Here is a 13,963-nt window from a genome sequence, read left to right as displayed (position 1 = left end):
CTTAGCGTGCACACATGTACATTGTCCTTTGTGTTGAAAAAAAGACTTCCATACAATGGTTTGGCTTTCAAATTTGTTTGTATTTCATAATGATTTTTGATTTCTCATGATGATTTCATAAACTCTTTTAACAAATGACTTTCTTTTCAGGCAATGTCTTTGAAAATGTCCAATGCATTTCGGGCATAGATAACATGCCCTTCATCAGGGAATATGACACTGTAAAATAACGATATAAATGGATATTAGTGAAAGTGATGTCTATATGACTAGTTACAACATGAGTTAAAAAATAAACAATTGACATATTGTTTGACATCTTGTGAGTGATCTGTGAAAAAGTGGTTAGAACTGCATAGTGTTTTAGAAATCCTGGGTAGTTATATCTATCTATCTATCAAGCAAAACAAACGGAGTAGAAAAAACGATGTGTCACTTACATGCCTGTTCGTGACGAATAATTCAGGTCTGAAAAAATACGGGGAAAATAAGGTCAGTGCAAGCTGCTAAGAAACTGAACGTGCGGTGCTCTAAAGATATGTTAAGACGTGTGTCTGTAACTGACCTTAGTAAAGAGTGGAAAGGTTTTCGGTCCGTGTTGACATTTCAGAAAACGCCGGCACAATTGGACATTTTCAAAGACATTGCCTGAAAAGAAAGTCATTTGTTAAAAGAGTTTATGAAATCATCATGAGAAATCAAAAATCATTATGAAATACAAACAAATTTGAAAGCCAAACCATTATATGGAAGTCTTTATTTCAACACAAAGGACAATGTGTGCACGCTAAGGGATGAAGCTAGAGATTCTCTTGCCTCACATCTTTACGCATTACGATTGACGCCGTTAGGCACTCGACGTCTCCTTGCGCAGCACCAGTAAACCTATCTTAGAATCACCACCAGTGGGTGACTACCTTCGAGTAATCTACAGTTGTGCATCCTTCCTATTTGATTTCTATCTTGGTCGGAATCAGGAATAGGGCTCGCAAATGTCTCCTCTGTAATTGTTCCAGGCCGTCCATATTTTGGTCCATTTTCTGGGGCACTTCCTGTTTATATATACAGTTTTTTCGGTGATCATTGTTACGTCCATGTCCCTGCATCAAGACTCCAACAGGGGTCGCTCAGTGGCCCCCACTTCGGCGCAGTATTTCGCTTCGCGACCATGAAGCCCAGGGTCACCCATGTCTGTCCCTGCCGTGTTAGATCATTAGGTTCCCACATGTTTAGGAGGCATCTGCGCGGTTCAGGCAACAAAGAGATATTCAATGTCTGGGATATTGTTCGGAGGACCTAGCCCCAGTAGTCGGTTATGAAGGGGCAATCCCGAATAGTGTGGAAAAAACTACCCTCCTCTCCGTACCCTCTAAGACAGTATGGGTGCTGTGCCCTACCTATTTTGTGGACCCTTTTGGACAGCTTTGTCTTTTCTATTGCCTGTGTACCCTAGAAAGAGATGGTCTTTGGTACGGAAATCTTTGGTGAGCTCAGTATAGAAATTGACCATCCTTTTCAGGTCCAGCCTGTTCAGCCTCTCCTCTTCTTTGGTGTGGAATAGAAAGAAGGAAGGATGATGGAGTGACCCAGAAGGAATGGGCCCATAACCTTTGGAAGAAAACCAACTCTGGTTTGAAGAACCATCTTGTCAGGAAAAAGGTAGCAAAAGAAGGGCATATGGGAAGGTCTTACAACTCACTAACACAAGCGATAGCTACTAGAAAAACAGTCTTAAAAGTCAATAGTCATAAATGCTAACTATGATGGGTCTCAAAAAGATACCCCATCTGGAATTTTAGACCCAAATTAAGGTTGAGCTGTATCATAACAAAGGTAGTGGGGGAAACATATCTATAACGCCCTTGAGAAAAGGTTAAATGATAGGCGATTTGATCTGGGATAGTTGGTCGACGATGGCCCAGGAAATTTGAAGTGCATCAGCTCCAACTGAGAAATGGGGTTGGTGGTAGTTTAAGGCCTCTTCACCGAGTGGGGCAGGTGATGGGTAGAGCTTTTTGATAATGCCATAATTGCTCAGTGTTGCACCTTTTGCACTGTGGGATTTCTTCTTCAGTGATTTTGGGAGACATTTTCTGTATTCCATGAGACTCTGGTATCTAGGCAGGTCCGCCACTGCTGCTACTTCCCTGAGTCCTGAAGTAAGTCTGACTGGACCGAGCCCAGTTCATTCTGCTGAGTCTGAGCATCTGTCCTATGCTCAGTCTTCCAGCAGCAGAACATGGTTCTACACCCAAACTTCCACAATCTATACCTCCATACATGGCGACCACCTGAATGGCTTTGACTTGCCTGTGGAGATGGTGGGTGTGAATTAGGCCTCAAGTGGGTTGTCCACAGGCAATAAATTCTGGTTGCTTGGGTAAAGTTTGTGGCCTGGGGCGAGGAATGTTGGTTCAATCCACGTCATGCCAATCATTCTGATTTTCTTTTATTTGTTCAGTCGTTGGCATTACTAGGCTTTGCTGTGGGCACCGTTAAAGGTTATTCGTCAGCCCTATGGGCCTTTGTGGGAAATTGGATTACTGGTTGATGGCGGTGAAACCCTACTCAAGCAGCAACCACAATCTGTCAGGGTGAAACACAAGCAAACCCCAAATTAACCTGTGCTTAACCCTCTGGTAGCTTGGCACAAAATCAGGCAGCTTAACTTAGAGGCAACATGTAAAGTATGTAGGCAGCACTTCAGACTACAAAAAAGTAAAAACACAACACAACGAAAGTCCCAGACCAATTCACGAAAATAGTGTCAAATGTAGTACATTATTAGAGCCCAAAATGACAGAAATCCAAATAGTAGAACCAGAGATATGTAATTTCAAAGATGCAGTACAAATAGTGCATAGAATCACAAAGCGCAAACTGTAGTTTTCTGGTCACGCTGAACTGGGACAAAGTCAAAAGTTCAGGCCGTTCAGGATGGAATGCGGGCCGGACACAGGGACCAAGTTAAGCACGCTGAACAACATACTTCAAATCCTGGTTTGCGGAGCACTGTGAGGTCATGTGTCGAGGATGCATCACGATTTTAAGAGTTTTTCACTCCCAAGACATGTAAAATTTAAAGGGACTTGCCCAGTTTTTGAATACAAGGTTTATTGTGCCAGGACGAAATGGCAGTTTAAATTACCCACACACAGGGTGCAATGGTAGGCCTGAAACATGTTTAAAAGGGCTACTTTAGTGTGTGGCTCAATGAGTGCTGCAGTCCCACTATTAGCATTTAATTTACATCCCCTGGGTACATGTAGTACCACTTTACTAGGGACTTACAAGTAGATTAAATATGCCAATTGGGTATAAGCCAATTTTACAATGTTTAAAGGAGAGATAACTAGCACGTAGGCACTGGTTAGCAGTGGAAGTGGACAGAGTTCTAAAGGCCAACACAAACCGGAGAATGATGGCAAAAAGTTTGGCGATGGCCCTGCAGAAAGGGCAAAGTCCAAGAACCTTCATACCTGAGCCTTGTTTGTTCAAATCACCCATAGGCATTTTCTGAAAGAGCTTACTTATGTGTTCCATCTGTGCTTTTTATTGTGTTGCACTGGAACCGCAACTAAGTACAAAACATTCTTAATGTGGTCACATTTGATTACCTACTTTGTTGTATGTTACTGTGGCTCACAAATGAAAGGCAGAGACATCAAAACCAATCAAAGCTGCACTATGGTGGTTAGTAAGAGAAACTTGAATGCTGAAGACTGTATAGAATACACAGTTCAACTAAAGTTGCACTTCAGCTTGTCATTGTATGTACTGCGAATGATGGGCACACGAAGTATTTGGATGAATGTTTTACTAGGGAGCATCCCATAACTAGTGAAAAATCACTAAGTGGCAACCCTTAACACTTCACACAATTGGGGACCCTTTGGTAACAGTAAGCAGCTTGAAGTTGTAGCACGGTGATAGAATTAGTCACCCTTGACTAATAGATAAAGGGCATGCTGGATCCCTTGTGTTCTAGTTTGAAGGGATGCAAACTAGCCTCTGGAGCTGCACTGCTCTCTTCAAGGCAGCACCAAATCTGATTTGCGTGTGGATCTTCTCAAAAGGCCTGAGTAGCTTAAATTATACCTAGAGCAATTTCCATTGTCAATGAGATTTAAGAACGTCCATCAATTTGTTGCTTTGCTGCTTGATAAGCACATCTTTTTACCCTTACAAGTGACCCATGGCCAGCAGTTGAATGGCTTTGCTATACCCAATAATCTATTGTACGTTACTGTGTATGTTATTGGGCACAAAAATGGAAATTTTGCAGCACACAATTGCGTTTATTGTGGTATTTTTGCAGCAAATATAGTAATTAAAGAGTATATTTGTAAAATCTTTAATAATCGTTTTGGGATAGCTTGGATTTATCTGGCTACAGGTCTACAATACTGGGTTATGTGGCCTAATCAAAGCAACACTCTCAATTACTTTCTCTATTGCACAATGTGTGACCCAAGCACAGACCGTTGTTATGCAGGGCCATGGAATTTACCAAGAAGGGGGGGATCAGATGGACAAGGAGCAATTTATGAGAAACTTTGTGAAGAATAACCATCTTAACAGAGCTCACTGCAGGAGGGAGACCCTAAAGATATTATCCAGGCAAACACTTCCTTAATCGCTTATATCTCACTAACATTAACTACGAGTAAACAACCCTGTTCAACCAAACCCGGTTGGTTTAATCATGCAATTTTACTTGCTCATAAAAGCCTCAAGTTAGCACTAGGGGAATGCCCACCGGACAAGACCGAAGTTATTTTAACCAGAAATGTCTGCAAGGTGGAGAAGCGTGGCTCAGTCGTTAGAGGCGGCAGACCTGGATGCTGAGATCGGCCGTGGACCAGGGTTCGATTCCCCGCCTCGGCGGGTCTCGGGCTCAAAAATTCCACGGACTCGACAATTCTCGCTCCGGTGCCTACTCGACTCACGGGGTCACACTCTGCGACTCTGGGCAATAGCTTGCTTAATCTCCACTACGGCCCCTCGCAGCGGGATGCCTGGCTTTCACCTTGTGGATACCCTGCCGGGGTATCTCACAGGGGAATACCAGGACGGGTTCCCTAAGCAAGCGCCTTGATACCTTCGGGTGATACGTGCGCTATATAAGTCGCAATACATTTACATTTACAAGGTTGCTATCACAGCCAGGAATAAGGACCAAAGCATGGGGAGATCTGGAGATTGCAGGCAAGATGAAAGATTCTAGTGGCTTTTTAAAAGTGTTATGTTATCCCTTGGGTCAGCCCCGTTGTTCCCACCCCATTTTGTTGCACGATAGCACCGTTAAAATTTTGGGCAGGGTAATAATATCTAAACTTGAACAATGGCCATTTGAGAACCAGGCACTATCCGATGTGCAGCTCCGGTTTCGGCCTGCTTTGGACACAGTGGATCAGTCTTAACTTATGTCTCATCACACAAAAATATGTCCGGGTCAAGAAGGAACCAATCATTTGGTGTTCATGGACCTTACATGTGCATTTGACACGGTTCAACTATCCAAGCTCTAGGATATTATTAAAGGTATGGGGACAGATACCCTAGTTGATGTGCTCCGCCGGCTACACTGGCAAACCTTTGCCAAGGTACGATCTAACACAAAGGCGATTTATCATCTAAAATAATTTCAACTGTCTGGGTTTGCCAGGGCTGTGTAATTGCCCAATTTCTTTTTTTCTTTATATCAAGGGTCTGGAAGAATTCTTATGCTAAAGGGGTAGAGACCTTCCAAAGATAGGCTCCCATTTTGGACCTGTATTATTATATAAGGATTATGCAGTGTTATTAGCGAGACCTGCCAATGGGCTGCAGGTTCTCTTGGTTGTTTTCAGCACTTGTATGAACGACCCTGGGCTGAAAATAAATCTTTCCAAGTAATTTATAATGAAATGTGGACCTAGGATCTCTATATCTCTGACATTTACCTTGTCTGGCGAAAAAGTGGTTTAAGTTCAAAATTTTACTCGTTTGGGAATCCAGCTGAATGCAGCATTTAATTGGAAATTTCTGGTAAAGATAAGAGCTCTGAAATTTCAAAGATCCGTTGATTCTATGTTTCTTTTCACTAAAAGGCTGGGACACAAACCAGTAAAGAAGATAATCCGTATTTTTGAAAGTAGAGGCCTGTCTGTTGACATATTTTTTGGTGTGGGAGTTAGAATTGGGTCTCCAGTTGGCAGAGATATGCACCCTGTCCAAGTAGGGGCCACAATCCTAGTCCGGGTAAGCTAGATGCACACTAAAAGATAACCTGTGCTCACCCTCTGGTAGCTTGACACAGAGAAGGCAGGCTTATCTAAAGAGGCAAAGTGTAAAGGATCTGTGCAACACAAACTAACAGTCAAGACACCATAAAAATACTGCACACCGGTTTAAAAAAGTATTGGATATTTTTATGAGAAAATCAAGACCAAAACAACAAAAAGCCAATAAGTAGAACTGGAGTTATGAATTTTTCAAGAATAAACCTAAAATAGTGCTTAGTAGTCAATAGCACTAAGAGGTTACTTGAGGTCGCGCTAAACCGGGGTAAATCCAAAGTTCACGCTGCCTGCAGTCTGGTTTCAGGACTCGGGCAGGACCCGCTGACAAAGTACCTTGGATGGAGCAAGGGTCAACGGCGAAGCCTCGATGCGAAGAGGCGCTCTGTCGTCGCCAATCCCGTGGATGGAGGAGAAGCAGTTGCGCCGATCCGCGCAGTTGATGAAGGCTTTAACGCCGAACCCCTTTACGATGCAGATGCTGCGTTGATGTCAAGCCATGCTGTCCGTCGGCGTTGAACCGCACAGTCCGTTGGTGTCAAGCCGTGCACTGCGTCAAAGCAATATCATCGATAGGCGTCTTCGTCAAAGGGTAATGCATCAGTTTTGATCGGCACAAAGTCATCACTGCATCGAATTTGATGGTTCTGGACAGCAGAAATCACCTTTCAATTGACCAGGACTGGATTGGCACCACTTGGTAGGGCGGGACACCCAGATGGCAGAGTCCAGGTGCTGTTGCAAAGTTGAAGGAAATCTTTGATGGCCCGGAGACTTCTGAACAGGGGCAAGCCTTTGGAGTCACTTTGGTTTCAAGTTAGATGGATCCATTCCTTGTCCTCAGTAGGGCAGAGATATACAGGCAGCAGTGCAGTTCATCAAAGCAGAAAGCATTTCATTCAGAACAGCAGTCTGGCAGAGTGGCAATCCTGGTGGAAGAGCAGTCTTTACTCCTGGCAAAGTTCTTCACAGGTCCAATAGTGTACTGTTTTGGTAGGGTCGGAGCCCCAGTACTTAACCCCAAATTTGCCTTTGAAGTGTGGGTGACTTTGAAGCAGGTTCTTGAAGTGCACAGGTACCTTTTCATCTCAATTCTGTCTGCCAGGCTGTCTGTGGGGAGTAATCAGCCCTTTATGTGGGGCAGAGAACATTGTCTATTCAGGTGTGGCAGCTCCCTCTTCCTGCCCAGGGAGATTTATTAGAATGTAGATTAGTGCAGATAAATTCTGTCACACCCAGACACTCGCCCGCCCCCAACCAGGCATTTCCTCACGCCCGCCCCCAACCAGGCATACCCCTGCAGTCTGCATTCTCGCAGCGCGAGAAGCAAAAAATAAAATGGATTTGAAAGCCATTTTATTTTCTCCGACTCCCTAATGGAGCGGCCGCCGCTGAATACAAATTACATGAGCATATTATGTTAATGTGCCTATGTATACATTTTGCCTATATATTATAACTGTTGATATGTACCCATAGATTTATATTTTTCTTTACTCATTGTAGAAAAAAATCTATTATTTAAATATATTTATAAATTATCCTTATCGTGTATAAGTAAGTCGCTTAATAGATAACATATAAGTTAATCTGTGTATGCTTTTAGTTTTATTTCTAGACAATAAAACTTATCTGTCACAATTTGTTGTAACATTGATTATAGGAAATCGGTGAATATGTGCTTAACTATTGAAATATTGAGGGGGGTGAATTGTAAACCTAATTCATCAACTTCAAAATTGAAAATCCTTGAGTTTGTACATATTTACACGTGTGCACATATGGATCTTTAGATAGTACACATTTGTATACTTCTACATTATTTTGCATATGTTTAATATGTTAATATCCCTCAGTATGTACACATTTTATTTGTGGGTATGTATTTCTATATTTATTTATTTCACACCTACTGCGGAAGAAAAAAAAACCTTTACAACTCTGCCCCGACCTCCGCTCTCTGACTCGTCCCAAACCTCTCCTACCACAGTGGACTCCCAAATAACCCTTTCCAAGCTCTTCCCTCTTTTATTTCTACTTTAGCCTATTCATCCAACTAACAGGCGCACATGTCCACCACTCCCAGTAACAATTTACATTTTCCCTCTACTAATTCACCAAAACCAATCTATCCCTTACAAATTATACACACAAGGCATGAAATCTCAACAAGCAATTACTTAACACAATGTTCACTACCAATCCCGAAGAGGAGGAAAAAGCTTTTACTAATCCACTAACTAAACAACTCTAACTTTGGATTCCGGAGTAGCGTGCTACTCACCAACGCCTCGACAGGGGTAGTAGGTGCTATATAAATACAATTACAATAAATCAGCATGTGGGGGCCCTCTGCACAGCAGCACCTTTTGGGATCTTGTGGCCTACTCAGAGTCCTAGTGCCTTGGGATAATCCTCTCGCTAGTGGTGGTTCACTACTATTGGGAGGTGCTTACCTCGTTTAAGCATGAATCCAGAGTGTCTGTCAGGGAACCAGATCAAACCAGCCTAAACATTCTATGCTTGACCTCACAGGAGCGGTCCTTTGAGGCTGCGTCACACGATCACATTCACCATTCAAACATCAGGGTTTTTTACAGGCTCTGATACTTCTTGATCTATCGGCAGCGTTCGACACGGTCGACCATTCTCTTTTGGTCGACCGTGTCGGATGCGCTGGCATCTCGGGGGTTGCCTTAAGCTGGATCTCCTCGTTCTTGGAGAATCGCCAACAGGCTGTCCGACTGTCCCCTTTTTGTTCTTCCCCTCGCCCGGTGACCTGTGGTGTTCCACAGGGCTCCGCTCTCTCCCCTTCTATTCAATCTTTATATTTTTCCTTTAATTTATGCTTTGCGCTGTCTGGAGGTCACAGTGTTTAATTACGCTGATGACCTCCAACTCATCTTTACTCTTTCTGCTTCCCCTGATTCAGTTACCCATTTTCAGAACACTATGATTTTCATCCATGACTAGATGTGTATGAATCACTTAAAGTTAAATCCCGACAAGACGGAGCTTGTCTTGTTCGGAGGTTCGCCCAATCCTTGGTGCTCTAACTTTTGGCCCCCCTCTCTTGGTCCACCTCCCTCGGCGTCCAAATCCGTGAAGAGTTTGGGCATTAAAATCAGCAATGATCTGTCGATGCATACTCAGATCAGTATGATCGTTTCTTCCTGATTCCTGTCTCTTCGTGTAATTCGGAAGGTCTCTCGTTTTTTTACTATTGACGCCTTGAAGGTTATTCTCCTAGCCCTTGTAATTTCTACGGTGGATTATGCTAATTCTTTGTATACTGGTATTCCTGCCTGTGAATTACGCCGACTTCAGCTTATCCAAAATCAGGCTGCTAGGCTGATTTATAGTCGCTCTCGATTCCATCATGCCCTTCCTCTCCTTAGACAATTGCATTGGTTGCCGGTCTCTTATAGATGCCAATTCAAATTAGGATGCCTCATTTTTAAATCTTTGGCGGGCTTAGCTCCCCACTATATGGCATCTAGGCTCTCTTCCTACATCCCTTCCAGGAACCTACGGTCGTCGTCAAAAAACCTCTTGGTTATCCCTCGCTTTGTTAGGAAGAAGCATGGGGGGTCGTGTTTCTCTTTTTTGGCACCCAGGTTCTGGAATGACCTCCCTGACAGTCTTCGTTCTTCTCCTTCATATTTGGAATTCCGTAAAGGTTTGAAGACCTGGCTATTCACCAGAGCGTTTGAAGCCTAAATTGTTTTTACAGTACTGCACATTACTAGAGCCATGAAACCTTTTTTGGTAAACGTGCGCTCTATAAATTGCCCCAACTTCAACTTCAACACCCTCAGAATGGAAAACAAAAAAAGCCCCATTCCTGCATCGAGCCATATCAATAAAGTGCTAATATGCAACTAAAGATTTGTATATGTAGGTATCTATGCTTTTTTTTGGTGTGCTATATGATTTCCTTTTGAACTTTCACTAGAAATTGTAAGGTATTTTTTGTTTGCTGTCTAAATTCTCTTATGTGTTACACTTTTAATGGATTCCCGTTTTCTTTTCAGACAGTATTATGCGTACCTGACTGATACACAATGCAAGAGGGTAGGAACTCAGTGCTGGGTGTTTGGGTAAGTTATTTTTTTCAATATTTCTACAACTATAGGCGATGGATGGGTAAGAATGGGTTTGAAAGAGAACAGCAAAAGATAAAGCCAGCATTGGCAAAGTCAATAGATTGCCAGCATTTTGTCTTTGCCAATGCTTGTTTTGTCACAGGATTTGTAAAACGTTGTTGTTGTGGATCTGCAAACCCCCATAAATAAATAAATATATAACTAGCTAAAAGCAAACATTTATTTTGGTTTCAGAAAGCACACATTTTTATAGTAGTTTGTGGCAGTGAAGGGAACTTTGTTGTGTGCGGATGTGCTCCTTGAGAAAGAGCAGAATCAAACACTCACAGTGAAATCTGTCAATGGCTGAAGTGGGCTTACCCATTGCTCCAGGATGTATGGTCCTGTGAGCGGAGAAATATGTAAATAACACAAAGACAGACAATGGAGAAAGAGGGCTGTCTGTATGCAAGTATGTTATATATACACATTTAGTCAAATCGAAAGGTCTTGGCTAATGCCAGACTAAACCATGCACTTTCATTTGCAGTTTATATAGGGTAGCAAACTAGAAAACAGGTCCTTTGGGAAGACCTGAGCATTGAATAGGGCAACAAGGATCAGTAGTCTAAATTGATTAAAAGAAATGAGTCGAATAGTATGTTTGCACCAAAGAAAAGCATCTGATTATAGCAAAATGAGTGACCGGTCCAGCTTTTTGAGCTTTGTTTGTGTTTGAGGGTTTGGTGTCAGGCCTTAATGTACCTATACATGACCATTTTCATGAGATGTATGGATAGGGCCAACGTTTCTAAAGTATTACTAAGTTCCTAGTAATTCAACAATTATTATTTCGCTTTTACATATGTTGTTTTCGTCACAGCATCCGCATTCCTTAAGACTTTTTCGGTGCACATTACCATTTATAAATTCATCCCTGTGGATTAGCATAAGCACAAAAGTTAGTATACAATGATTCTAGGTTGTGGATGTTTTACAGTCGACAAGGATTATGCTTCACAACTGATTTATCAGCACATAGAAGTGAGGCCACAGGGCTCAGGGGTTTTTAAGGTTTGTGTATTCCGTATTCAGAATGACGCACATGTAGTGTTCTGGTTTTGCTTCAGCATGCGTGGGTTATGCCTCTAGGTTCACAGATACACAGTGCAAGAGTATGGAATGCCCAAATATTCTCAGTTCTTAAGGTACATGTAAAAACACATGTTTTGACGGATGTGAATGAAATCAGGAGCTCAGCACTTGGTAACGTCCAATTCCACTGTGTAGTCCTCGGAAAAAAAAGTTGAAGTAAAGATGAAAGTTCCGAATACCTGGAGATGATTTTGAACATTTTAATTCTCCTCAATGTTTTCTTTCTGCTGAATCAGGTATACTGTTTTTAATAGTTTTGTTCTTCGAACTATTCTGATCAGAATGATACTATTTGATACAGTTTGATACAAAATGAATGACGTATCTTTTAATTGTATACTTATTATTTAAAATCGGTAATATGAAGTTGCCCTCTTAAGTTATGCGAGGCAAAATAATACTGTTAGCTATATGGAGACTCCCCTTGTGTTGTCTATTTTCAAAAGAACTATTGTTAGCAAGAACCCATTGGGTCTTAGAGCATGCCCACTGCTTACGTTTGTTTGATTCGTATTTGGTGGCTTTCCCACCCCTGAGCACACACTCTAACATCCCTTTGATTACCTGACTTGTATCCTTCCACTGCTCACTTTCGGGCACTACTAACCTTTAGAGAATTTTTTACAACATGTTTGGCAACACACATGTTTGGAGTGTATGTGTATGTATTTCCAACTCTCTTCTTCATGTGCTGCCCTCCCTCAAGTGCTCAGTGTTGCTCACTCACATGTGCAGCTCTCTCTCATGTGTAGTTCCACAGCACTGCTGTCTCACTCGTGTTCTTCTCCCAGCCCTTGTATTGCTCTCACCCTTGTGTGCTTCTCCTTCACCCCTGTGATGTTCTCACATTTGTGTGCTGCTTACTTTGACACTCGTGTGTGCTTCTTCCCCACCACTGCTGATCTCTGTGCTCTTCTCTCAATCATGTGCTTCTGTCCCCAGCTCTGTTCTGCTTCTCTCTCATGTGCTGGTTTTCCTCTCCTTTAACCCACCTGTTACTCCTTTGCCTCCCCCCGTACCCGTCCTGCGGTTCTCTTTATTTTGCTCTTGCTTGCTAAAAGAATCTTATTTGTTGTATTTACAAAACCAAATGGTATCCACCATCATGGATCACTAAATAGAAAAAGCAAAGGAAACGGCGCATGCGTTGTGACACATATGTGCCCAGATATAATCAACGATGCGCAAGTCAGCAGAATGATGTGACCATTGGCAACAGATGCAGCTTCTCCGCCTTTTTTTTTTTTTTTTTTTTTTGATGATGATACTGGCCAACATTGAGGAAAGCATTTTTCTTTTTCGGGAAAGCTGGGCAGCATTGCTAAAAGGCATTGGCAGAGCCAGTAGGTCTCAAAGCTGAGAACTATTGACTTTGGCAATGCTTATTTTTTGCTCTGACTTCCACTTTAAGGAACATTAAACACAGTTCATATGTGCTAAAATTAGGCCTATGCTTATGTTGTGAAGAAATATTTAATGCAGAAAAGTGAACCACTTACAGACCCAAATGAAAATCTAAATATATAGCATTAAGCTACGTACGCCGTTTGCAATCCTATCGTTGAAAAGGAATAATTAGGTCTTCGTTTTTTTTTTTTTTTTATAACAGATTTTATTGATTTTCAAGGAAAATAACTAAGGGGGGAGGAACAATCTCACGGGCAATGCAAAGAAGCCGTTAGGTAGACACTATACGTTGCAAATACTATCCTCAATGCTCCTAAAGTCCTCACATGCCCAGTCTAAGCCAGGTTTCCGCAAAGACCATTGAGAACTGACAGTCGGCCCCTCTCCCACCCAGTTGTCAATACAACACGCAGGTTATCGATTCTCCGCACTCAATACAGTCTAACAGAGAGCATCAAATGAGAATCCTACCCCAGCCCCTAAACACCCCAATTCGAACCCCCACCCCAATTAGATCTGTCTTCGTTATGAGGATCAAGATGAATCTAGAAGACGATCATAATGAGACAGGATTGCAAGCTCTACTCATATTTCTCCTTGTGTTGATTATTGTTTTGAGGCGTGTGTGGTGATGGTGACTTCATGAATAATGAGCCAGGTCTGATTGCTTTTAGCCTGTTGCAAAATGAGAATGACCACCAAGAAGAACAAGAGCAGATATTAGATTAAGACCAGATTCAATAACAGACTGGTGGCCATGCTTTTTCTTTTTACTCATGTACAAGATTCGGGAACATTTCAACTCTAGGAGTCAAGGGCGCAGGCAGGGGGGGGGGGGGGGTTGATGGAATGATGGATGATCTTGATGATGCCTGCAGCACTGACATTGCTTTGAAATATGGAAGATTTTGGTTCTGTCAACTATTCTTGGCCCTAAACTTTCTTATAAGGTAAGGGTCGGTGAGCCCCAAATTGCCATGGCAGATTCCTAGTGTGGTGTACCACCACTGCCCCCGCATACAACATGAAGTTATT

The 13,963-nt window shown here is 42.3% G+C and overlaps 1 protein-coding gene across 1 annotated transcript in view; it reads left to right on the top strand.

Annotated features, from left to right (window-relative positions):
• PTDSS1 (phosphatidylserine synthase 1) overlaps positions 1-13,963 on the top strand; it is a 360,643-nt gene that overhangs the window by 253,800 nt on the left and 92,880 nt on the right. Inside the window, exon 9 of the mRNA XM_078686999.1 lies at positions 10,316-10,381. Coding sequence (XP_078543125.1) covers positions 10,316-10,381 — 66 coding nt within the window. The remainder of the gene's footprint in view (positions 1-10,315; positions 10,382-13,963) is intronic.

Source organism: Lissotriton helveticus, chromosome 4_1, assembly GCF_964261635.1.
Source record: "Lissotriton helveticus chromosome 4_1, aLisHel1.1, whole genome shotgun sequence".
Classification (NCBI taxonomy): Eukaryota; Metazoa; Chordata; class Amphibia; order Caudata; family Salamandridae; genus Lissotriton; species Lissotriton helveticus.
This window is presented reverse-complemented; position numbering and strand designations above follow the sequence as displayed.